The 27,437-nt window shown below is 44.8% G+C and overlaps 1 protein-coding gene across 3 annotated transcripts in view; it reads right to left on the reverse strand.

Annotated features, from left to right (window-relative positions):
* Nucleotides 1-4,411: 4,411 nt before the first annotated feature.
* The window catches only part of LOC106575282 (rho GTPase-activating protein 6), a 79,806-nt gene continuing 56,780 nt past the window's right edge, over nucleotides 4,412-27,437 (reverse strand). For 2 of the 3 annotated variants that reach the window (XM_014151711.3, XM_014151713.3), the window contains exons 3-13: nucleotides 22,811-22,882; nucleotides 17,230-17,507; nucleotides 16,881-17,076; nucleotides 15,603-15,658; nucleotides 13,599-13,749; nucleotides 11,393-11,541; nucleotides 10,282-10,461; nucleotides 8,372-8,463; nucleotides 7,973-8,205; nucleotides 7,282-7,353; nucleotides 4,412-7,194 (exon numbers count right to left, since the gene is read on the reverse strand). In XM_014151711.3, coding sequence (XP_014007186.3) covers nucleotides 6,602-7,194; nucleotides 7,282-7,353; nucleotides 7,973-8,205; nucleotides 8,372-8,463; nucleotides 10,282-10,461; nucleotides 11,393-11,541; nucleotides 13,599-13,749; nucleotides 15,603-15,658; nucleotides 16,881-17,076; nucleotides 17,230-17,507; nucleotides 22,811-22,882 — 2,072 coding nt within the window. In that variant the 3' untranslated portion in view covers nucleotides 4,412-6,601. The remainder of the gene's footprint in view (nucleotides 7,195-7,281; nucleotides 7,354-7,972; nucleotides 8,206-8,371; nucleotides 8,464-10,281; nucleotides 10,462-11,392; nucleotides 11,542-13,598; nucleotides 13,750-15,602; nucleotides 15,659-16,880; nucleotides 17,077-17,229; nucleotides 17,508-22,810; nucleotides 22,883-27,437) is intronic. The other variant, XM_014151712.3, reaches the window with a different exon arrangement.

The raw sequence follows: 27,437 nt of genomic DNA on the forward strand, positions 1-27,437 counted from the left end.
ACATGCTGCCGAAACGCATGTTTTAAAACTCTGTTTCCATTGAACATGCCATACAAATAAAGGCATTTTAATTAATTATATGAAGAGTGCCTTGGTCCTCCTTTCTTTTTAATGACCTATTAAAATACTTCATGTTGGTGTTTCCATTATTTTGCCAGTATGTTGCTCCCTTTTCTCCCATTATCCTTTGTTGTGCATGGTAGATGAAAATTGATGTAGTTGAATGGGAACATTTAAGGCTTTTCTTTTCATATATATTGATGTGACATCAAAATGCTGTCAAAAACATGGACACATGTGTGTGTGTGTGTGTGTGTGTGTGTGTGTGTGTGTGTGTGTGTGTGTGTGTGTGTGTGTGTGTGTGTGTGTGTGTGTGTGTGTGTGTGTGTGTGTGTGTGTGTGTGTGTGTGTGTGTGCTTCCATATCAACAGTACAGTATGTTAGCATCAGTGTGAACATGTGTGGTCCATGTTTGCTCCCTATCCCCTGTGGACAAATCTGACAATGTTACGGTTGGATGGAACACTTCCTCCTATTCCTCTTCCTCTCCTCCTTCCTCCTCTTCCTCCTCCTCCTCCCCCTCCTTCCTCTTCCTCCTGCCTTCATTCCTCCTCCTCTTCCTTCTCTTCCTCCTCCTCCCCTTCCTCCTACTTCCCCTCCTCTTCCTCCTCCTCTTCCTTCTCCCACTCTCCTTCCTCTTCCTCATCATCCCCTTCCTCCTCCTCCCCCTCCTCCTCTTCCTTCTCCTCTTTCTCTTCCTCCTCCTCCCATCCTCCCCTTCTTCCTCATCCTCCTCTTCCCCTTCCCCTTCCACTCCTCCCCTCCTTTCTCCTCCTCCTCCTACTCTTCCTCCTGCTCCTCTTCCTCCTCCTCCCTCCTTCCTCCTCTTCTTCCTCCTGCTCCTCTTCCTCCTCCCCTCATCCTCCCCTTCCTCCTCCCCTCCTTCCTCCTTTTCCTCCTCCTCCCCTCCTTCCTCCTGCTCCTCCTCCACCTTCTCCTCTTCCTCCTGTTAATCCTCCTACTCCACTTCCTCCAACATCCCTTCGGCTGCTAAAAGAGCTAACAGAGCTCTGAATCCCCCAACTTCCATCCTCCTTGCATCTCAGCCCCCCTGATGATGTGCCCATCCACTCTGGGCACTGTGATCATCCAGTCAAATCAGAGTCCCTCCCTGTCCCGACCACCACAACCTCAAACATGACGCAGATGAGCTAGTGGTAAAACACATCTGGATGATTATTTACTAAGTATACCAGCTTTCTTGATTCACAACTGTCTTACAGTTGAATCAAAACGCTGGCCCGAGGTGCACAGCGTTATGCAGGCTATTTAGTTCATGTGTAAAACGTCAGTGGGACTCCGTGGGCAGAACCAGTACCAGATCACAATGATCCAGGATATGTAGCATTTCCTCACTGCATGATAACAATGACAGAGGGAGAATTGGGTCAGAAATCTTGATTATAAACAGACAACTAACTGCTGGTCCTTTTTGCTAATGAGGTCCTCAGGGGCACAAACACCCTTCATTGCCCGACACATACACACTAATGCATGAACGCATACGCACAAACACACACACACACACACACACACACACACACACACACACACACACACACACACACACACACACACACACGTGTGCACACACACACACACACACACACACACACACACACACACACACACACACACACACACACAGTGATGGTGAGAAAACGAAAAGTGATGGAGATAAAAACATTAAGGATAAGAGGCTCATGAATGCATTGGGCACCGTAGAATGTGCAAATATTGTGTAGAAAAATAGATCTACACATTCTACATCTAACTAAACACTCCAGTACATCAAAGGTTTGTTGACCTCCCACAGCTCACACCAACCAACTGTTTAACCTCCTGCAGCAAGAAATCAAAGGCCAGTGAAAAAGACAAGTTTCTCTTCCATTGCCAGACAGCTTACACTATTAGGAGGCATATCATTAGGCTCAGAAAGAAAGCTGCTTTGTATTTTCTATGTTTGTTTTCACGGTCCATGCAGAGGCTATTTAGAACAAAGCTCCTATCCAGAAAACAGACATGTCCTACGGGCCAAAAGAGACAAAAGACAAAAGAACCGGGCCTAATAAACACATCCCATTGGGCACACACTGGTTTAATCAACGTCGTTTCCACTTCATTTCAATGAAATTACGTTGAACCAACATGGAATAGATGTTGAATTGACGTCTGTGCCCAGCGGGATAGTCAAGCATCAGTCCCGATCGCTCTCGCGTTACTAAGGCAGATTGAAAAAAGTGAGTGTTGCAAGGCTTCAATACAGTATTTCTTATATCACACATACTGTAAGTAGTCAGCAGCATAGCGACTTTTCACGGTATCTTTTGGTGGGCTGATTTGAATAACTAGAACATTGAAATTAAACAGAAACAATGCATGGGCAAGCATTCAGTAACAGACGAAAGCTTCTAAGGAAAAAAGTAATTGTGTGCCGTTGTTTGGAGTCATTGTTTGAGGTTCAATCGTACTGGGCTTGTCTGTTTTTGGCCACAAAAGAGTTTTGTTGTACAGCTCCTTTCTAGTTGTGATACCAAACAGTTCACATTACTTCTGGAGGCGGAGAAATACTCAGGAGAGAATACAGAGTCAGTCAAACCTTCTCCCTGAAGGCACAGGACTGTGTGTGGTCATCTCTTTGAAGAAGCGTACTTTCACTTGTTCTCTCTCTCTCTCTCCTCTGTCTCTCACAGTCCCCCTCTCTTTCTCTCTCTCTCTGTTCTCTCTACCTCTCTCTCCCAGTTCCTCACACATTTCTCCCTCCCTCCCTCCCTTTCTCCCTCCAGGAGTGTTTTCCATGAAACAGGGTTGCGTGGGCAGGGTAGCAGAGTGGAGTCGGATCTCAGAGACAGAACAGAACCCTCAGACGGGCGTGTTCCTTCTCAGAACCAGAACCACTCCTCCTCCACTGGGCTAGGGTTTGAGGTCAGCCTTGAGTCCGGCTCCAGAACCATCTGGTCCGCATGGTTCCACTTTGCAAGAGTCAAACCGGAGACGGAGGGAATTACTGTGGCCTGCATGCGATCATGTGCCTCCACTGTATCTGCTTGTTCTGCAACACTGACAATCTATTGCAATACATGGCTAATGTCAGATGGACAAGGGAAAATAGCTACACTGGTCCATACCTGTAGAGTATGATCACTGCTTTCCCGTAGACTAAGCTATCCCCTGGAAACAAATATAAAAATATATCCCTTCAGTGGTTGATGTCAGTAAGATAGTATGTACTCAATAACTTGAGACAAAAAATCCTATGGTCCTAGTGATGTAAATGGATTCATTATGTCTTGTATCCTTTCTCTCCTTGTGTCTGTGCTTACACCATGCTAAGGGGAAATTGAGCCCATATTGAGTAAGAACGGTAGGCCTACCAATGCCTGCTCGGAAATAGGAGGGAAATATTCAGTGGTCTACAGATAGACAGTGATTGGAATTCCAATTGGGTGAACCACAGACTTTAAAGGAAGTACTTTAATCACATGCTTTGACTGCTGTTTTGGATGCTGAACTGGGGGGGGGGGGGGGGGATTCTGAACAGGCCATGGGACACTGCACCATTGAATGTCAACTATCTTTGAGGAAGTCCGTTTTCAGATCATTATACACAGTCTGATTCCACAAATCACAATGATTTTGTTTTAATGGAAGGTATTTTCCACAGAAAGCTTAACATCCCTTTTAACTATTTTAAGCTAGGGGATTTTATTCATTTTCAAATGTTCAAAATACTTCTAGCTGATGGTTTGCAAATAATTGCACAAAATGACCTACCGAATAGCTTAATCAATCATCAAATGATCAAATAGTAGACCACATGTTTTTATGATGCTCTGAAGTCAGTGGAATCTTGGTGTCTTCTGACCACATCTCTCTGGCTGTACTTACACACCTGATTAGCAGGACAGTACCGATTTAAGATGTGGGTAATAATCTACTGGAAGTTCATTTTCAGCTCCGTTCTGTGCCGTAAACAGATGCAGGACTTCTCCCGAGCTCAGACGGAATTAAAGCCGCCAGCGTGGAACATCCTTACGGAGGTCTTGGTCTTCACTCTTACCTCCTCCCTTCCACACTCTCTCTTTTGCTCTCTCCTCCTCTCTCTTTTTAGATTATTTTCCCTCTTTCAAGGTGAAGAATTGTCCAAATATATGCAAATTGTTTTAAGAACGTATCTTTAGAATGACCTGTGGACAAAACGACTAAGCAAAAAGATCTAGGGTCCCCTCTTTTGGTTCTATACTGTTATTACACCATCAAACATTCATGCATTGTCGAAATCGGTTACATCGCCACTGGTAAAAGGTATATAAGGGCACAAGCTGTGAACCAACAAACCAAGTACACAAAACACCTTCTTTCATGTTTAATTCCACAATGGCATATTTAAGACGACACACAATACAAAAGCGGACATCAGATCAAAACTTGGGCCATATACATGTGTTTGTTGATTTTTTTGGGGGGGAGTAAAAACAGTTATTTCCATATATTACAATACTGAATGGACATAACAGTTGTAATCATTTTCAAAGAGCATGGATCTATGGCATACTTGACTCCAAACACACAGACATTGAGAATAGTGCAGAGAAACACAAGCTGTTGAAAGCGCTTTTTATAGAAGTAAAGATGGGACGCGTATTCGACAAGTACTGTCATTTTAGGGACACTGTAAAGATATGTAGAAATGTGTGAATCCTTGTAAATTATTCACACTTGTCTCTCACACTTCAAATTCCTCTTGACATGTGGACGGATTGAAACAAACATGACCACCCAAACTACCATTTAGAAAGTGTGCAATATTTGCCAGCAAATATCCACAAAACTGGGAAGTGATTGTAGGCTACTGGTGTATTTGGGAGCAAAAAGCATCAGGTAAATTATATATTGTATCAAGAGCTGTATCACATCCGGCTGTGATTGGGAGTCCCATAGGGTTCCCTGTGGCTCAGTTGGTAGAGCATGGTGTTTGCAATGCCAGCATGGTGTGTGCCACGCAAGGGTTGTGGGTTTGATTCCCACGGTGGGCCAGTACAACAACAACAAAAAAATGCATGAAATGAAATGTATGCATTCACTACTGTAAGTCGCTCTGGATAAGAGCGTCTGCTAAATGACTAAAATGTAAATCGGGTGGCGCACAATTGGCCCAGCATCGTCTGGGTTTGACCGGGGTAGGCCGTCATTGTAAATAAGAATTTGTTCTTAACTGACTTGCCTAGTTAAATAAAGGCCAGCTCAAACCTTTCTATTTTTTATTTTTTACATTTACCAAAAAAATTGAGGCAGACAGTGCATGTAATGACAAAAGCAAGAGACGTGTTTGTTTTGTTGTTGAAAAGGAGGAATCAAAAAAGCTTTGGCAATTCCGAGAGTCCAGTAGAGTAAGTGCAAATATCTAGTAAAATCAGTGAGAGTGAAAGCAATGAATCTGTCAGGCCAACAATGAACCTGTCAGGCCAGCAATGAACTTGTCTTTTTAATCTGCTTCCAAAAATATTCCTATGCAGCCATAACCTTGACATCAACCACCTAATGGAATGAGAGAATCATTGGAATGAATTATGTTGATATGAGCTTGTAAGATAAGCCATGCTGTAGCAACCATGGTGAAGTTACATCCAATAGCTAAAAGAACAATGTCAACTATGGAATGAGAGAAAGCAGATGAGACTTTATAGACGCCCAAAAAACATTTGATGAAAAGAGAGTAAAGGAATTAAAGAACTTTGACACAGCACTGTTCTTTTAGAACCCAACTTGGTTCAGTAAAGTTTTGACAGACGTTATCTTTTTAAACCGAGTTAAAACCACACAACACAACACAAACATTTAGACAGCGTGTAAAAAAAAATGTTAGCTAGGTCGACATAAAATACATTATAAAGCGTATGTACAAACTGTTGCAAAACTGTACTATGGGCTCTGTTACTTGGTGACTGACATTGAATAAAACTCTGTTCATACAAACGTGTACGGTACTTACCGGGATATATTATCAGCAAGTAAAAACCTTCTGAATATTAGCAGCGATCGCTAATATATGTGATGACTTCAGTAAATATATAAGGGTAGGACTGGTCATGTAAATTGACTGTAGCTTATCAAATTGTTGTCATAAACGTTAAACCTTCCTATCTTCAAAAGTCACCTCTACATATCTCATTCAGCTCAATTTAAACTGGGGCCTTATCGAAATGTGGACATGCAATAATAATAATTGTGAATCAAATGAATAAATTTGACGTTTGAGGTATGTTTTGCTGACAGTTTAATTTTGATCCTCTCTGAAACAGCTCAGAGAGAGTATTTAATAGCAAGCAAAGGGGTCCCCAGGATACAACATCAATCGCGGATCAATACATAGCAAACAGGAAACACTATTGACTCTGTACCAAGTCCGTAGTATAGGCAGCAGCTGCACATGTAAACAACGCCATGGCGCCCATGTTTGGGGGGAAGGACGGAGGGGAGGACAGAGGGGAGGGATGGAGGGAGGGATGGCTAACACTACCCCACGGTCCGATGGTCCAGCTTACACCAGTGTCTCTGGGAGTGTGTCTGCGTTTTCCGAGGACAGGAGTTGCCAGATCTGCCATCTGTCCCTCTGCCAGTCCTGCCACTCTTGGCTCATGGGTACCATGCTGTCCGTGGTGGGGGAGGCTGAGTTCTGTGGCACCATTGGCCTCCCACCCTGCAGGGGGTGCTGGTGAGGGGGTGCTGCGGGGGAAGGGGAGACAGGCTGGGCTGGTTTAGAGGCAGCGGGGGAGAGCCTGGAGGACGAGCCACCGTAAGGGGGAGGGGGAGGACCCGAGTGGGCAGAGTTAGGGCTGGGGATATCCTGGTGTCTAATGCCCTGGGGGAGGTCCTCTGCGCTGCTGGCTGCTGATTGGCTGTCGGGGTGCGGATGGGGTGGGGTCACAGGATTGAGGCTCAGCAGGAGGCGCGGCCTTCCCGCCTCGCCGTGAGGGCTGCTGCAGACCCGTGTCACAGGGGGATGGGGCCTGCATTCGGCCACGCCCAGCGAGGTCTGTGTCCGTCGTACCACCTGCCTGGCATCGCCTTGGAGACAGTCAAGTCCTTCCTGGGAGCTGCGTGAGCTGCCCTCTGACATGTTGCTATGGGAACCTGGAGATACAGATGTCAATGGGAAAAGTCCGAAAATGAAGATAAGTAAAAGTCCAAAAATGTGATTGTTACATTTCAACAGCTTACCTGCATAAGGCTGGTCCTTCAGCCCTGGTTTCAGAGTGGAATGCCAAGCTCCCCAGATATTAGCATGCTCCTCTGACGTATAGGACATAATGTACATGACCGTGTTTAGGGACCAACATACTCATCATCATCATCATCATCATTATCAAGATTATAATCATCATCATCATCATCATCATCACCTCCATCACAATCATCATCGTCATCATTATCAAGATTATAATCATCATCATCACGTCCACCACAATCATCATCATCATCATTAAGATTATAATCATCATCATCACCTCCACCACAATCATCATCATCATCATCATTATTAAGATTATAATCATCATCATCACCTCCACCACAATCATCATCATCATCATTAAGATAATCATCATCATCATCACCTCCACCACAATCATCATCATCATTAAGATTATCATCATCATCATCACCTTCACCACAATCATCATCATCATTAAGATTATTATCATCATCACCTCCACCACAATCGTCATCATCATTAAGATTATCATCATCATCATCATCACCTTCACCACAATCATCATCATCATTAAGATTATTATCATCATCACCTCCACCACCATCATCATCATCGTAATCATCATCATTATAATTATCACCACCATCACCACCATCATATCAACCACAGCTAAGTAAAACTGGACAGTAGTCCCCTCACCTTTTGAGACCCAGGGATTGGACCCATGGGTGTCCCGTGTCCGTCCTGCCACCTGCCTCACCAGGGTGTACTGTTCTGACCTTGGGCTGGTCCCTTCCCTCAGGTGCTCAGACAGAATGGGGGAGTTGTTGTCATAGGGGGACAGCTCTCCACTGGAGACCTTGTTGGAGTCACTGGAGCAGCGCCTCTCGCTCAGGGAGAAAGGATCCTCCGAACGCAACACGTCTGGACTCCTGTGGAGTGGAAGGAGGGATGGATAAGGGAGAGAAAAGGATGGGTAGAGAGATGATGGGTTCTTCACTTTCTCTCAACAGACATGAATACCAGGCTAAGCAACTACTTTCCATGAGTACTCAAAATGTGTGACTGTGATATGTGCCGTGGAGCCAATGTACTCACTGTGATGCCTTTCTCCTGAGCAGATAGTCTACCACATCAGGATCAGTCTCTAGTAAACTCATCAGGACCTCATTCTGCAGGTCCGGGGGCACCTACACACAGACAACAACAGACATGACAAAACTAGTACAAAAAAAACGGTTTATGTATGTAATGGCACATGATAGAGCACTAGGGGGAGCTATTGACCAAGACAACCTCATAGTGAAAGTGAGTCTAACTTTTTCCATCTTCATGTTTGGTGATCACAAGCCAGTCAATACATGAACACATAGTATAACATTGAATACTATTAAATACCAGTCATGGTTGAATTACCGACCAGGTTGGGGCCCATTGATGATCAGTTATCATATTAAAAACTGCAAACATTTGCCTCCATCCTATGCAAAATATGTAGAATTGCAGGAAATGAGCTGTAAAACTGCAAACTTATTAGAATTACATGAAATTAATTATAAAATTGCTAAATCTTCGCTATGCTCCATGGCAAAATATGCAGAATTGCAAGAAATTAACTTTAAAAATAAAATTTACGCCGACCCACGAGCCACTGCGGCCCCTCATATGTTGCCCCCATCAGTTGCCCATCCCTGATGTATAGTGTCTGGGCAATGGGCAATAAAATACATGGGTAATAAAATAAGTGATTTGGCAATGAAGCACGACAGTCCAAACACATCCAACTAAAGAGCTACAAACCTCTTTATTGGTTTACGTCAGGACCTTCAGCAAACAACCCAGCCCAGTCGAAAAACACGAGGGATAGCATTTCAGGACCTAACAAGACCTCTTTCCAGCGTCCCGCCACTACCTTGAATTACACAATCTGAGCGGAGGGAAAAACAACCTCTGCAAAGTTCAACGAATACGACTTCTGTTCAGGGAAATGGTGGTGGTGGTGTCGGAACAATCAGTGCAAGGGATTGGCCCATAAGTCTCTCTGGCACCGTCTCAAAAGCCTGTGATTTGTAGTGGTCCGGAACTGGGCCCTAAGGCCTTTAATCAGGTCCAGGATCAGCTCTAACAAAGGCCCACAGAGCTTTGTTTTCATTCTATAAGACAGAACCATTGTCTGGTAAAGCCTGGAGATTCTTTAACTTAAACACAGGCTGCATCCCAAATGGCACTGTATTCCCTATGAGCCCTGGTCAAAAGTAGTGCACTATATAGTGTACAGGGTGCCATTTGGGATGCAAAAATATGTTACTGAGTGGCACTGCTAACCCGGGACGAGGGAGGGAGGGAGGGAGGGAGGGAGGGAGGGAGGGAGGGAGGGAGGGAGGGAGGGAGGGAGGGAGGGAGGGAGGGAGGGAGGGAGGGAGGGAGGGAGGGAGGGAGGGAGGGAGGGAGGGAGGGAGGGAGGGAGGGAGGGAGGGAGGGAGGGAGGGAGGGAGGGGAATGTGTGATGGCAAGAAAGAGGACAGGCAGAGGTAATGGAAATGGTATGGCTGTATACGGACCTAGGACATAGAGAGTTCATCAAATGTGTCAGTGCTAAACCCATGTATTTGACATGGTAACTACATAAACAGATTGAGTTTACACAATGTAGGTTATGTAGTTGTTACAACTTCTCTACAACTGCGTCACCTCACCTGTGTACAGTGTATACAATGAACTCACAAGGGAGTCTTACTTACTGGCCAATCTAAAGTGCTAATTAATTGTAGCTTGTTTGCTGGCTATTATGAATACATTACTGTAACTACACAGTACCTGCCTGTCCAATTACCATATACGTGCAAAGTTATTATAAAGAGGGACTAAACAGGAGAGTGGGTAGGATATCAACACACACACACACACACACACACATAGTATCTCTATATCTCTGTTCAAAGTATGACATCTATAAAACATACACATACGTGCACAGGCACGCGCACACAAAGAACCCCCCCACACACCATGAAGAGGGAGTGGAAGGTTACGATCATCCTCTGGAGAACAGCGATAACAGCGGTGCTCTCCTCTGCGCGGGCCGAACTCTGCACACTGAACTCCTTGTCTGAACTCTTCTGCTTGTGGAGCAGGTTGGGACCAAAGATGGTGGCCAGGTTCAGAGAGGTCATCTTGTTCCCCGTCACCTGGAGGAGATGAGGACATAGGAATAACAATAATGCCAGCTGCTTAGCAAATGGTTTTATCTAAAGCCACTGACCGTACAGTGAGTGCATACAGTTTTAGTGTGTCCTGTATGTGATTCCTGCATAGCATGGAATCACATACAGCCACACTAGACTTGGCAAACAAGTGCAATTGACTGTCATTAACACAAAGAGATACACTTCATTATACTTCCTGAGTTTAAAAAAAGAATTTGACAAGATATAATACTATATTGACCTCATAGAATACCATATTGACCTCAAAGAATACCATATTGACCTCAAAGAATACCATATTGACCTCATAGAATACCATATTGACCTCATAGAATACTATATTGACCTCATAGAATACTATATTGACCTCAGACTACTATATTGATCTCAGACTACTATATTGATCTCAGACTACTATATTGACCTCATAGACTACTATATTGACCTCATAGAATACTATACTGACCTCATAGAATACGATATTGAGTGCTGCAGGAAAATAACTAGCTAAACAGATTGGACAACTACCATGAAGAACACGCAACAATGGCTAAACTGAGACTTCAGCATGATGTCACAGAACAACAGCCCTCTGTATCCAACCCTCCGAAATAGCCTCGTCCCCTTGATCACATCAAGAGACCAAATCAGTCACTGTGCGTCAGAGGGACACAATGACATGACAATGTTATGAGTGCGAGTTAGGGAGGGAGGAAGCTATGCTGTTGAAGCGGCAGCTTGACGCCGGTTACACACCTATCCAATCCTCTCAGATCTAGTTTATTTATAGGGAGGTCTAGGGGGTAGAGTAAGAGCTGCACAACAAATAGACACTGGCCTCGTGAAGCATAACAGTCACAAAAGTCAATGATTTAGTTAAAAGACTTTACACAGGAAGGGGTCTTCGCCTCACCTCCTGTCCCTCTTTGTCTTGGCTGTCGTGGGCGTGGTTGGCCACGGTAGAGAGGAACTGCAGGAGGCGATGCAGGGTGTCGCTGTTACAGGCTGGCAGCAGGTAAACCAGGAGCTGGGTGGCACTCCGCTGCTCCTCACAGTCCAGCACTACAAAGGAACAGGACAGGGGTCAGGGGTTAGAGGTCAGGGTGTCGCTATTACAGTGTCGCTATTACAGCCTGGCAGCAGGTAAACCAGGAGCTGGGTGGCACTCCGCTGCTCCTCACAGTCCAGCACTACAAAGGAACAGGACAGGGGTCAGGGGTTAGAGGTCAGGGTGTCGCTATTACAGCCTGGCAGCAGGTAAACCAGGAGCTGGGTGGCACTCCGCTGCTCCTCACAGCCCAGCACTATAGAGGTACAGGACAGGGGTCAGGGGCTTGAGGTTAAGAGTGAGGATTCAGTCTAAATCATTAGAAATATGTCACACTCTCACATACATACACATAGGCAAATATACATACACATAGACATACAGTCGTGGCCAAAAGTTCTGAGAATGACACAAATATTAATTTTCACAAAGTTTGCTGCTTCAGTGTCTTAAGATGTTTTTGTCAGATGTTACTATGGAATACTGAAGTATAAGTGCAAGCATTTCATAAGTGTCAAAGGCTTTTATTGACAATTACATGAAGTTGATGCAAAGAGTCAATATTTGCACTGTTGACCCTTTTTCAAGACCTCTGCAATCCGCCCTGGCATGCTGTCAATTCACTTCTGGGCCACATCCTGACTGATGGCAGCCCATTCTTGCATAATCAATGCTTGGAGTTTGTCAGAATTTGTGGGTTTTTGTTTGTCCACCCGCCTCTTGAGGATTGACCACAAGTTCTCAATGGGATTAAGGTCTGGGACCCAAAATATCGATGTTTTGTTCCCGGAGCCACTTAGTTATCACTTTTGCCTTATGGCAAGGTGCTCCATCATGCTGGAAAAGGCATTGTTTGTCACCAAACTGTTCCTGGATGGTTGGGAGAAGTTGCTCTCGGAGGATGTGTTGGTACCATTCTTTATTCATGGCTGTGTTCTTAGGCAAAATTGTGAGTGAGCCCACTCCCTCGGCTGAAAAGCAAACCCACACATGAATGGTCTCAGGATGCTTTACTGTTGGCATGACACAGGACTGATGGTAGCGCTCACCTTGTCTTCTCCGGACAAGCTTTTTTCCGGATGCCCCAAACAATCGGAAAGGGGATTCATCAGAGAAAATGACTTTACCCCAGTCCTCAGCAGTCCAATCCCTGTACCTTTTGCAGAATATCAGTCTGTCCCTGATGTTATTCCTGGAGAGAAGTGGCTTCTTTGCTGCCCTTCTTGACACCAGGCCATCCTCCAAAAGTCTTCACCTCACTGTGCGTGCAGATGCACTCACACCTGCCTGCTGCCATTCCTGAACAAGCTCTGTACTGGTGGTGCCCCGATCCCGCAGCTGAATCAACTTCAGGAGACGGTCCTGGCGCTTGCTGGACTTTCTTGGGCGCCCTGAAGCCTTCTTCACAACAATTGAACCGCTCTCCTTGAAGTTCTTGATGAATCGATAAATGGTTGATTTAGGTGCAATCTTACTGGCAGCAATATCCTTGCCTGTGAAGCCCTTTTTGTGCAAAGCAATGATGACGGCACGTGTTTCCTTGAGGTAACCATGATTGGCAGAGGAAGAACAATGATTCCAAGCACCACCCTCCTTTCTTTTGAAGCTTCCAGTCTGTTATTCGAACTCAATCAGCATGACAGAGTGATCTCCAGCCTTGTCCTCGTCAACACTCGCAATTAATTGCAATTCATGTGATCACTCTTCATAACATTCTGGAGTATATGCAAATGGCCATCATACAAACTGAGGCAGCAGACTTTGTGAAAATTAATATTTGTGTCATTCTCAAAACTTTTGGCCACGACTGTACATGTAGACAATGACATTCACATACACAACACTTGGCACAATGTATGCACTCTGGTAGGCTAAAGCCCAACATTTACAGTGCATACAGCATGCCTCTGTGTCACCCAAGTATACACTCTTAAGTGTGGGTTTAGTGCAAACTGAAGGTGTGTCCTACTAAAAGAGGCCAAAGAAGGAGATTGGGCCTAGGGCAGAGAGTGATTCTAATGCTGCACACAGAGGGTAGTATTCATAAGTAGTGAAGTTGATGTTTCCTCACACATGGTGTTTATGAAGGCAGTGTAGAGCTCCTTGGTGAGGAGAGGGTCAGGCATGTCTCTGAGGAACTCCTTGAGCAGCGCAGCCACGTCGTGGACACTGTGCTCCTCATCCAACTGGACGTCCACTCCCCGGTCAAACTCCTCCCTCAGCTAAGAGACAGAGTAAAACAGAACATGAGATATACCGTGTAGTCCACATACTTTACTGTTTATAGCGACTACAGTTTAGAAAGTGAACTCAGAGAAACACTAAAACATATTCACATCACACGCATATAAACACATTCCGCACACATTACGGGGACACACAGATATACACAGATACGCACACACCAGGTTTGACCTTGGTGGTGAAAACATTCTCACAGGTAGTCCTGGTCCAACCGGTTCTGTTCCCATACTGTATCAACCTGCTTACTCCACAATCTGACCCCTAGCATTACTCAGGATTAAAATGGGTCCACTTAGTCCAGTAAGATAAGCATTATAACCAAGTATTGTATTTGATTAAGCATTATAGTACAGTTTGATTATAGCTTGTGTTTTAGATAAAAACTTGGTTACAGATCTAAATGTTGGCAGGAAGTAGCCTACTCATATAGCTACTTCCTTAAGTGAGAGATGGTTGAGATTTAAGTCACTTTCAAAATACGATCTGTTAGTGATGTTGATGATATAGTCAGTTCTTTTTCAAGTCAGCAAACGGGGGATTACAGTGAGAAGTCATGTAAATTGTCTCACATGGTGACATTTTGATTCAACACGCTGATAGCATTGTATCCCTCAAACGGTGAGATGTTGAAAATAGAAATAAACTCCCCATCACAGAACGGAAACAACACCATTTAAGACCGAGACTGAAATTGGCTGGCACCAGTGCTTGTTTTTGCTGACCTGAACGAAAGATTAGGATCTGCCATTGTGAGCGCAACGCAAAAGGCAAACCTGATCCTAGATCAGCACTGGGATGGAAATTGAGCCACGCAAACAGGGAAGACGAGAAGTCCAAACTCAGAGAACACAAGTCGGAAAACACTCAAATCTCCTTATTAAAAACAGAGACATTGTCCAAAAACAACACTAAAACGAATTGAGTTTTCTCTGACATGAAAAAAAGGAGGGAAAAAAATTAATGGCGAGCAAAAAATACTTAAAACCACACTATGGTTTTAAAGAGTAAAACCACATTATGACCATATAGGCAGAACATACATATCCATGTAATCTGATTCATTATGATATAAAAGGTGAACCTGATCCTAGATCAGCACTGGGATGGAAATTGAATACAGGCCTTGGGATGGAAATTGAATACAGGCCCTGGGATGGAAATTGAATACAGGCCCTGGGATGGAAATTGAATACAGGCCCTGGGATGGAAATTGAATACAGGCCCTGGGATAGAAATTGAATACAGGCCCTGGGATGGAAATTGAATACCGGCCCTGGGATGGAAATCAACGCTAAAAGCCCTGCTTGAATTACAAATATGGCATTAAGGCTCGACTGCGTCCATTTGTAGACTAGGGCCACGACTACAGAGGAGCCTGGCTCTTCAGCCGGGGCCAAGTTCATTCGCTCTGCTTCCTTTAATAACGTACGCTGAACTAATGCCAAGTGGTGTGCATTCTCCGAAGCAGCGGCAATATCACAACCAATGCATGAATATAAATATATTGTGTCAATATATCCGAATTTGAATAGCTTCTATCTATATACATTCATTTCAATAGCTTCTATCTATATCACAGTGTACAGAAATATAATGTAATTAGCATAATAATAAGGACTTATAAAACCATATTGTCAACCAGAACAGTCAATTACTAAAAATGTGTAATTCATTTCAATCGATGCTTCAACTGAGTTAATGATTCAAGATCCCCTATTAATACGATGGATTAAGTTATACAATGTCGCCGACCACTCACGGTGGGCTGAAACAACAGCTTTGTGCAGCAATGTGTAAGAAGTATCAAAAAGTGCCTCCCCCAGGTTCTCACCTGCCTCACTCTCTTCTTGGAGCTCCCCACTCGGAATATCCCCACCGTCTGAAGACCTGTCGGAGGAAACAGCGGAGGACATAAATGAGCATCATCCTCCACTGGTCAAAGAGACACTCAAGCCGAATAATCACAGATGGAAGCGATGTGAAGATGTAGCCGCCGTAAGCCTCCTTTCAACACAGAGATCATAAACCAGCAAACCTAAACCAATGCTACTGTGGCCCATTCCCGCCTAAGTGGACTTTAGCTCCTAACGCTCAGTCCAGCAAGTGAGGATTTAAAGACTGCGGGAGAGTGGGGGGAGTAAGACCAGGGGTCGACGTTGAGAAGGATTGCAAAGTCGGTTCACTGAGTGTCAGGAATGAATGGCCAGACACTACTGCCTTGTTTCTATATCATCTTGGTTGGGCAGTGCAGGGCGGGGTAAAGATGTGGGGCTGGTTGGGCAGTGCAGGGCGGGGTAAAGATGTGGGGCTGGTTGGGCAGTGCAGGGCGGGGTAAAGATGTGGGGCTGGTTGGGCAGTGCAGGGCGGAGTAAAGATATGGGGCTGGTTGGGCAGTGCAGGGCGGGGTAAATATGTGGGGCTGGTTGGGCAGTTCAGGGCAGGGTAAAGATGTGGGGCTGGTTGGGCAGTGCAGGGCGGGGTAAAGATATGGGGCTGGTTGGGCAGTGCAGGGCGGGGTAAAGATATAGGGCTGGTTGGGCAGTGCAGGGCGGGGTAAAGATCTGGGGCTGGTTGGGCAGTGCAGGGCGGGGTAAAGATATGGGGCTGGTTGGGCAGTGCAGGGCGGGGTAAAGATGTGGGACTGGTTGGGCAGTGCAGGGCGGGGTAAAGATATGGGGCTGGTTGGGCAGTGCAGGGCGGGGTACAGATGTGGGGCTGGTTGGGCAGTGCAGGGCGGGGTAAAGATGTGGGACTGGTTGGGCAGTGCAGGGCGGGGTAAAGATATGGGGCTGGTTGGGCAGTGCAGGGCGGGGTAAAGATGTGCGGCTGGTTGGGCAGTGCAGGGCGGGGTACAGATGTGGGGCTGGTTGGGCAGTGCAGGGCTGGGTAAAGATGTGGGGCTCGAATCAGATCGGGTGAGTGATCCCTGACAAAGACGAGGATTTTGACCACAGGAATAGAGCCGTGACCAACACATAGGAAACGTTTTGAAACAGGGAGGTGCTACCTGCGCTCGTTTTTGTTTTCCGTTGCAAAACCTTTTGCTACATTGTGCCCTGCTGAACAGGCCCCAGGTGTGATCAGTGAGAGGGGCCGTGTTCATTCGTACCATACTTCTCCAGGTGCTGGCAGCAGCTGTCCACCAGGCGAGGCACCTGTCTGTAGATAGGGTTGAGGCTCAGCCTCTTGTCCCGGTGCTTCTCCTTCTTGCTGGGCGCTTCAGCGGGCAGAGAGAGCTGCAGCGCCTCCAACAGACGGGATTGGTTATCGTCCAGGTCTGTGATGGAGTCCACCGACATGCCCCCCTGCAGACCACAATGAGAGCATTATCAAGCTGACGTCTACTTGAGGTCACAGACACACACACAAACACACACGCACACACACACACACACTCACACGGCGATGGAGTGCGTGTATGGAGTTGGTACAGTAGGCGTGTGGGGGGAGACCCTCACCCTCCTGCGTGCCCGCGGGGCAGCCTCGGGCGTGCTGGGCGACGTGGACTCATTAGCTGTCTCCGAGGTGGAGCTGAGGGAGGAGTTACTGCTGGACAGCTCCTTATTGGTGGACCTCTTGGTGGCAAACTGCAGGATGGACGACACCAGGTCCGACGGGTCCTTATGCTCCTCCCTGTGAGGAGGGTCCTGACGCAGGCCGTCCTGGCGCTGCCTGTGGGTCCGGTCGTTGGCGATCACCTGGGACAGGGCCATACCGAAGGCCTGGGGGATGCATTCTGGGAGGGGAGGGAGAGAGAGGAATTTAAATACCATATTCTTAGCAGAGAGAGAGACAGAGAGACAGAGAGAGACAGAGAGAGAGAGAGAGAGAGAGACAGGGAGAGACCGAGAGAGAGAGAGAGAGAGACAGAGACAGTGTGGTCGTGTATGCATGAAAGATGTGTGTGGTCCTCTGTGTGAATGTGTTGTGAACGATAGAGATCTTTAGATTATGATCGTTACTGTATTGATTGTTCTGTGAATACTCATTGAATATTTGGACACAGGTGTTGTGGCGCACGTATCCACGTATTCGACTACATCATATTTACTTTGAGGCATTGGTAGGCCCACAAAAGAAAAAGGAGACATTCTTAACGTGTGCTATAATAGTATAAAAAAAACAGCCCATAAATTGTTTTAAAGGTTTCCTGATTCAGCGCCAAATCCTAACTGAAGAAGTGTGTGTGTAGCTCAGACGTTTGTGTAAATCATGCATTGATGTCAATGGGAGCTTGGCACGGAAATTCAAGTTACGTACTTGGATCTCCAGTGAGGAACTCAGCCATCACTGTCTACCCAGCTTCTAGCGGACGAATGAAAGAAATACCAAAAGATCGTTTTTGGTTGGTATTTTCCTTTAACGGTATGTATCAATTCCCCTAACAGACACAGGTCCTTGACAGTATACTCTTAGGAAAAAAAGTACAATCTAGAACCTAAAAGGTTTGTTCAGCTGTACCCATAGGACAACCTTTTGAAGAAGCCTTTTTGGTTCCAGGTAGAATCTGCATTTTAGTCTAAATGTTGTTATTGACATAGCCTTGTTCTTGTCAATGTTCTCTACCTACAGTATATAGTAGTCTAAATGTGCAAATTCCTGTTAAGTTCAAAAGAATATAAGACACAAATTGCTGACACAAATGAGGGTTTGGAACTTTAAAGCATAACTATTTCAGAATCCTCTTTTTGCAGATAGAACCTTATTGTCCCAAGCTCTCGATATATAAAAACAATATTAACAATGTATTGTTATCATGGTGACCAAGAGACAATGCAAGAGACATGACTGACATGTATGAGACAGAATGATAGAGAGGAAGGGAAGGAAGACAAGGGAGAAAAAGAGAGAAATTCAATTCACACAATGGAAAGAGAAGGGATTCATGGAAATTCAATTCACACAACAGAAAGAGAAGGGATTCATGGAAATTCAATTCACACAATGGAAAGAGAAGGGATTCATGGAAATTCAATTCACACAATGGAAAGAGAAGGGATTAAGCTAAAAAAAATAGCTGTTTACAGACTTGGTTTATCGCAGCTCAGGATTATCAACATGAAACAAATCTCCAATTAAACATTTCAAGATACCATCTGTGTTTCGATGAACACGCCGAAAAGAGATTACTACACATGCTACGAATAAAACAGATTAAACTAAATCTCATAAAACGTCTCATCCAGCCTATATTTTCCCATAAATAAGTCAAACAAGGAACCATTTCTTAACAGTAAGTCAGTTTAAGACTTCTCTGCACGTAAGCCCACCACATTAGCCAGGTGGTCTTCGATTCCAGTGAACAATAAGGTCCTGCTACAAGTCATTTTTAGAACAGGCTCATGGCAGTCTCGTAAATTCAATTAACAGCGTCTGTGTGATCTGGCACTACTCTAGGCCTGTTCTCACTCTCTGTCTAGGAGAGAAACTAAACTATTTCAGTGTGCCTACTCAAAATGAGCACACTAAAATCAACTACTGTCACGACCTTTAGAGCAAGTGCGTCTCCAAACCGGAACCGAGAGAGATACAGACTACAGTAAATGTTAAGCCATGTTAGGTTCAATGTGGAAACCGTTGTTGACATTGGATGACAATATATCTTCCGGTCCACAACAAACCCAAGGTCCACCCAATCGCAAGACAAAGGCATCACCCAGACAGATTTCTGTTTCAGTCCCCGAACACATTCTGTTGTTGCAGTGCAGTGTTAGAAGGCTACATTATAAACAGGTCCCTCTCAGGAGTGAGTTTGATGCCGTGTGTGCCCTACTGTAAGTTCATTTACTATGGTTGTCTACACAGCTGAGAGAGATGCTGCTCCAGAGGCCAGTACGGCATCACGTCAACCCAATGGACGACAGCACATGCCACATCATCACACATGTCCCACTCTGGTGACAGATTGAGCCAGAGCTTTGAGACAACACATGACAGCTGGAATAGATAGAGGGGGAGGGAGAGAGGGAGGGAGGGAAGCAGGGAAGCAGGGAGAGAGAGAGGGAAAGCAGGGAGGGAGAGAGGGGGATGGAGGGAAGCAGGGAGAGAGAGAGAGAGAGGGAGAGAGAGAGAGAGAGAGAGAGAGAGAGAGAGAGAGAGAGAGAGAGAGAGAGAGAAAGGGATGGAAGCAGGGAGAGACAGAAAGAGAGAGAGGGGGGAGGGAGAGAGAGGGGGAGGGAGAGAGAGAGAGCGGGATGTAGGGAAGCAGGGAGGGAGAGAGAGTCATCATGTACTAAACAACCACATATGCTAGGTGACACAGTCCACTCTCTCTGCAACCACAAATTTTGAGAATGTTTACTTAAACACACACACACATGTATGCACGCACACACACATACATACACACACACCCTAATGACACAGCATTTGGCAGCCCGCATGTTCACAGCCACTATGTTTCTAACCCAGTACCTCAGGGGAATGTTTCATCGACCGCCAATCTCTCCCGCAGTGAGTTTACATGACATGAGAAACCGAGAATGGGACTGCTGCTGTGATGAATTATTTACATACAGTACCAGTCAAAGGTTTGCACATACCTACTCATTCAAGGGTTTTTCTTTATTTTTTATATTTTCTACATTGTAGAATAATAGTGAAGACATCAAAACTATGAAATAACACATGTGGAATCATGTAGTAAACAAAAAAGTGTTAAACAAATCAAAGTAGCCATCCTTTGCCTTGATGAAAGCTTTACACACTATTGGCATTCTCTCAACCAGCTTCATGAGGTAGTCACCTGGAATGCATTTCAATTAATAGGTGTGCCTTGTTAAAAGTCAATTTGTGGAATTGAATTCCTTCTTAATGTGTTTGAGCTAATCAGTTGTGTTGAAACAAGGTAGGGGTGGTATACAAAAGATAGCCCTATTTGGTAAAAGACCAAGTCCATATTATGGTAAGAACAGCTCAAATAAGCAAAGAGAAATGACAGTCCATCATTACTTTAAGACATGAAGGTCAGTCAATCTGGAAAATGGCAAGAATTTTTGAAAGTTTCTGCAAGTGCAGTCGCAAAAACCATCAAGCGCTATGATGAAACTGGCTCTCGTGAGGACCACCACAGGAAAGGAAGACCCAATTTCTGAGGCTTTCATGGTTGAATTTCTGCAAAGAAACCACTACTAAACGACACCGATAACAAGAAGAAACTTGTTTGGGCCAAGAAACATGAGCAATGGACATTAGACCGGTGGAAATCTGTCCTTTGGTCTGATGAGTCCAAATTTCAGATTTTTCGTTCCAACTGCCATGTCTTTGTCAGACGCAGAGTAAGTGAACAGATGGTCTCCGCATGTGTAGTTCCCACCGTGAAGCATGGAGGAGGAGGTGTGATGGTGTGGGGGTGCTTTGCTGGTGACACTGTCAGTGATTTATTTAGAATTCAAGGCACAGTTAACCAGCATGGCTACCACAGAATTCTGCAGCGATACGCCATCCCATCTGGTTTGCTCTTAGTGGGACTATCATTTGTTTTTCAACAGGACAATGACCCAACACACCTCCAGGCCGTGTAAGGGCTATTTGAACAAGAAGGAGAGTGATGGAGTGTTGCATCAGATGACCTGGCCTCCAATCACCCGACCTCAACCCAATTGAGATGGTTTGGGAAAAGTTGGACCACAGAGTGACGGAAAAGCAGCCAACAAGTGCTCAGCACATGTGGGAACTCCTTTGAGACTGTTGGAAAAGCATTCCAGGTAAAGCTGGTTGAGAGAATGCCAAGAGTGTGAAAAGCTGTCATCAAGGCAAAGGGTGGCTACTTTGAAGCATTTCAAATATTAAATATATTTAGATTTTTTGGTTATTACATGATTCCATATGTGTTATTTCATAGTTTTGATGTCTTCACTATAATTCTACAATGTAGAAAATAGTAAAAATAAAGAAAAACCCTTGAATGAGTAGGTGTGTCCAAACTTTTGACTGGTACTTTATACCACTTAGAGTAGTTTTTACCTCCATCTCTATGGAGAGTTACCTTCCATCAGATCTGTAGCACGTTGCCAAATATGCCGTCTGTGATGCAGGCACAGTGGCTGTATTTCAGCCCAGTCCCCTTAGAAGGAGTTGCTCCACTTTGCTAAAAATATCCCTGCTCCTCCCCTAGTAAATATGTCTATGTTTCATAGCCACTCTGCTATTCACCTGGGCCTGGGGCTAAACTTTAAAAAAAAGGTGCAATCTAGAACCTTAAAGGGTTCTTTAGCTGTCCCCATAGGAGAACCCTTTGAAGAACAATAAGGTAAAAGGCTTTTGGGTTCCATGTAGTACCCTTTCCACAGACGTTTCTACATGGAACCCAAAAGGGTTCTACCCGGAACCAAAAAGGGTTCTACTATGGGAACAGCCGAATAACCCTTTTGGAACCCTTTGTTCTAAGAGTGTAGGGCTGGGGACTGACAAGGATCTGTTCTCTCTGGAAACTAAATGTTCAGGACCGGGAAAACGTCTTCAGAAATGTGACAGCGTAAAAAGAAAAAAGTAAAACCCAAAGAAAAAATTCAAACAAGAGCGCTTAACCCCTGGTTCTAGTTTGCATCTGAAAAGACACCCAATCCTTATCTTTCCAATATTTCCACTATCCTTATGCCTCCTTAGTCCATTTTGAAGCACCAATAGTGAAGAGACTGCTTTCAATGTCTGCCTTGTTAAACAGTGTTAATTGTATTACCAAGGAGGACACTGCTTGCATAGCCTACAGATCTGTTCAATTAATTTGACCAGTTTGTCACAGCAGGAAAATGTACAGTACAAAGCACTTAGTCTTTCCATAAAATACCATGCTGAGGGGTTTGCACTAGTTACCACAGCTAAAGTCAAAATTGGCTACATAAATAAAATAAAAAATATATAAATTACTTTTGGTTAATTTAAGGTTAGGGTTAGGCATACAGTTAGCAGTCTGGTTAAGGTTAGGGTTAAGTTTAAAATACAATTTTACCAAGAGAAACTGAAGAAATGGGCAGGCTTTATGACTTTGTGGGTGTGGTAACTAGTGACAACCATGTTGAAGGCTTCACATCAATGTACCTTTATCTTTGTTTTTCTCTTTCGCCAAAGAGTCCAACTTCCTCCTCAGTGACTTCTTCCTTTTCTGTCCATCTGAGAGAGAAAAAGAAAGAAAATAATGAAAAACGGTCAGTTATCTGTACACACGGATAACAATCCACACAATGACCTGCTGTCACATTAGCTGATCTCTTCCATTATCATGTACGTCGGCCATTTTGGAGATGATCAAGCCAGTGGCTTAAAAGAGCATTGGTTATCAAAACACTGCAGCGATAAAGATAACAAATGAGTGTCTCCAGCCTCTGGTCCAGTGATGTTATCAATAGAGGATCAAGAGGAAAGAAACAGAGGACATTCTCATTTCCTCTTGATCCTCAGGCTTTCCTGTGAAGAGGAATTATTAAGGAATCAGCCAATCAGCATTCAGGGATCGAACCATCCACTGGCCTTCCCTGTAGCTCAGTTGGTAGAGCATGGTGTTTGCAATGCCAGGGTTGTGGGTTCAATTCCCATGGGAGGGGCATGTATGAAATGTATGCATTCACTACTGTAAGTCGCTCTGGATAAGAGCGTCTACTAAAATGTAAAAATGTTATAATAAGGAATCAGGGCCCCAGTTCACCTGAGCTCAATCCTGGAAGTGAAACTTAACCCTGAGAAAAGTAGAGAATGAGCACCTTCAATGTAAAATGTATTTTATAGAATATTATTCTACTATTATATCAAGGTTACAGCACACTACTTCACAAGATTAGATATCACCAGCAGTGGATGACTTGGAAAATTTCACATCATGCTTTGAATTAGGGTGGATCCAAATATGAGTTTCATTTTGAAAACGACTGAATCGTTATGAGGAAGGGAAAGAAGTGTTTTGTCAGCTGTCAACAAGATCTATGACTCCTAGCAAGATCTTTGATTAATGCAAAGGAAACCTCTGGCAGCTTGGACCAAGGGTTGGAACTCTTATTGAGGAAATACCTCAAAACAGTGTCTATAGCCAGAGCGCCTCTAATCAAACAGTCAATGAATCTGTCTTCAAAACAGTCAAGATGTTATTAACTGGGCACACACTGGTTGAATCAATGTTGTTTCCACGTCATTTCAATGAAATTACGTTGAACCAATGTGGAATAGATGTTAAATTGATGTTGATGCCCAGTGGTTATGCTCTTTTATGATTGGTTTACAATCTTAACAAAGATGTTTTTTTCCCATTGGCTCAGTTAAATCCCACTGTTCGTGGAACAGGTATATATATATATATATATATATATATATATATACACTGCTCAAAAAAATAAAGGGAACACTTAAACAACACAATGTAACTCCAAGTCAATCACACTTCTGTGAAATCAAACTGTCCACTTAGGAAGCAACACCGATTGACAATAAATTTCACATGCTGTTGTGCAAATGGAATAGACAACAGGTGGAAATTATAGGCAATTATCAAGACACCCTCAAACAAAGGAGTGGTTCTGCAGGTGGGGACCACAGACCACTTCTCAGTTCCTATGCTTCCTGGCTGATGTTTTGGTCACTTGAATGCTGGCGGTGCTTTCACTCTAGTGGTAGCATGAGACGGAGTCTACAACCCACACAAGTGGCTCAGGTAGTGCAGCTCATCCAGGATGGCACATCAATGCGAGCTGTGACAAGAAGGTTTGCTGTGTCAGTCAGCGTAGTGTCCAGAGCATGGAGGCGCTACCAGGAGACAGGCCAGTACATCAGGAGACGTGGAGGAGGCCGTAGGAGGGCAACAACCCAGCAGCAGGACCGCTACCTCCGCCTTTGTGCAAGGAGGAGCAGGAGAAGCACTGCCAGAGCCCTGCAAAATGACCTCCAGCAGGCCACAAATGTGCATGTGTCTGCTCAAACGGTCAGAAACAGACTCCATGAGGGTGGTATGAGGGCCCGACGTCCACAGGTGGGGGTTGTGCTTACAGCCCAACACCGTGCAGGACGTTTGGCATTTGCCAGAGAACACCAAGATTGGCAAATTCGCCACTGGCGCCCTGTGCTCTTCACAGATGAAAGCAGGTTCACACTGAGCACGTGACAGACGTGACAGAGTCTGGAGATGCCGTGGAGAACGTTCTGCTGCCTGCAACATACTCCAGCATGACCAGTTTGGCGGTGTGTCAGTCATGGTGTGGGGGCATTTCTTTGGGGGGCCGCACAGCCCTCCATGTGCTCGCCAGAGGTAGCCTGACTGCCATTGGGTACCGAGATGAGATCCTCAGACCCCTTATGAGACCATATGCTGGTGCGGTTGGCCCTGGGTTCCTCCTAATGCAAGAAAATGCTAGACCTCATGTGGCTGGAGTGTGTCAGCAGTTCCTGCAAGAGGAAGGCATTGATGCTATGGACTGGCCCGCCTGTTCCCCAGACCTGGATCCAATTGAGCACATCTGGGACATCATGTCTCGCTCCATCCACCAACGCCACGTTGCACCACAGACTGTCCAGGAGTTGGCGGATGCTCTAGTCCAGGTCTGGGAGGAGATCCCTCGGGAGACCATCCGCCACCTCATCAGGAGCATGCCCAGGCGTTGTAGGGAGGTCATACAGGCACGTGGAGGCCACACACACTACTGAGCCTCATTTTGACTTGTTTTAAGGACATTACATCGAAGTTGGATCAGCCTGTAGTGTGGTTTTCCAATTTAATTTTGAGCGTGACTCCAAATCCAGACCTCCATGGGTTGATAAATTGGATTTCCATTGATTATTTTTGTGTGATTTTGTTGTCAGCACATTCAACAATGTAAAGAAAAAAGTATTTAATAAGATTATTTCTTTCATTCAGATCTAGGATGTGTTGTTTAAGTGTTCCCTTTATTTTTTTGAGCAGTATATATATATATTCTTTTTTTTTTAGGCTAGTTGAGAACAAGTTCTCATTTGCAACTGCGACCTGGCCAAGATAAAGCAAAGCAGTTTGACACATACAACAACACAGTTACACATGGAGTAAACAAACATACAATCAATAATACAGTAGAACAGTATATTTACAGCATGTGCAAATGAGGTAGGATAAGGGAGGTAAGGCAATAAATAGGCCATGGTGGCGAAGTAATTGCAATATAGCATTTAAACACCGGAATGGTAGAATGTGCAGAAGATGAATGTGCAAGTAAAGATTCTTGGGTGCAAAGGAGCAAGATAAATAAATAAATACAGTATGGGGATGAGTTAGATTGGATGGGTTATTTACAGATGGGCTATGTACAGGTGCAGTGATCTGTGAGCTGCTCTGACAGCTGGTGCTTAAAGCTAGTGAGGGAGGTAAGAGTCTCCAGCTTTAGTGATTTTTGCAGTTCGTTCCAGTCATTGGCAGCAGAGAACTGGAAGGAAAGGCGGCCAAAGGTAGAATTGGCTTTGGGGATGACCAGTGAGATATACCTGCTGGAGCGCGTGCTACGAGTGGGTGCTGCTATGGTGACCTGTGAGTTGAGATAAGGGGATTTACCTAGCAGAGACTTGTAGATGACCTGGAGCCAGTGGGTTTGGCGTCGAGTATGAAGCGAGGGCCAGCCAATGAGAGCATTCAGGTCGCAGTGGTGGGTAGTATATGGGGCTTTGGTGACAAAACGGATGGCACTGTGATAGACTGCATCCAATTTGTTGAGTAGAGTGTTGGAGGCTATTTTGTAAATGACATCACCGAAGTCGAGGTTCAGTAGGATGGTCAGTTTTACGAGGGTATGTTTGGCAGCATGATTGAAGGAGGCTTTGTTGCGAAATAGGAAGCCAATTCTAGATTTCATTTTGAATTGGAGATGTTTAATGTGAGTCTGGAAGGAGAGTTTACAGTATAACCAGACACCTAGGTATTTGTAGTTGTCCACATATTCTAAGTCAGAACCGTCCAGAGTAGTGATGCTGGACGGGCTGGCAGGTGCGGGCAGCTATCGGTTGAAGAGCATGCATTTAGTTTTACTTGCATTTAAGAGCAGTTGGAGGCCACAGAAGGAGAGTTGTATGGCATTGAAGCTCGTCTGGAGGTTAGTTAACACAGTGTCCAAAGAAGGGCCAGAGATATACAGAATGGTGTAATCTGCGTAGAGGTGGATCAAAGAATCACCAGCAGCAAGAGCGACATCATTGATCTATACAGAGAAGAGAGTTGGTCCAAGAATTGAACCCTGTGGCACCCCCATAGAGACTGCCAGAGGTCTGCCGATTAGAGGACTGCCACAGGCCTGCCGATTTGACACACTGAACTCTATCAGAGAAGTAGTTGGTGAACCAGGCGAGGCAATAATTTGAGAAATCAAGGCTGTTGAGTCTGCCAATAAGAATGTTGTGATTGACAGAGTCGAAAGCCTTAGCCAGGTTGATGAATACGGCTGCACAGTAATGTCTCTTATCGATGGTAGTTATGATATCGTTTAGTACCTTGAGCGTGGCTTAGGTGCACCCATGACCAGCTCTGACATTACTGTGCAGCCCTATTCATCGACCTGGCTAAGGCTTTTGACTCTGTCAATCACAACATTCTTATTGTGCTTCTACACCTGCATTTCTTGCTGTTTGGGGTTTTAGGCTGGGTTTCTGTACAGCACTTTGAGATATCAGCTGATGTAAGAAGGGCTTTATAAATAAATTTGATTTTGATTTGAAACCAGATTGC

This window comes from Salmo salar, chromosome 17 (assembly GCF_965601325.2).
Source record: "Salmo salar chromosome 17, fSalSal1, whole genome shotgun sequence".
NCBI lineage: Eukaryota > Metazoa > Chordata > Actinopteri > Salmoniformes > Salmonidae > Salmo > Salmo salar.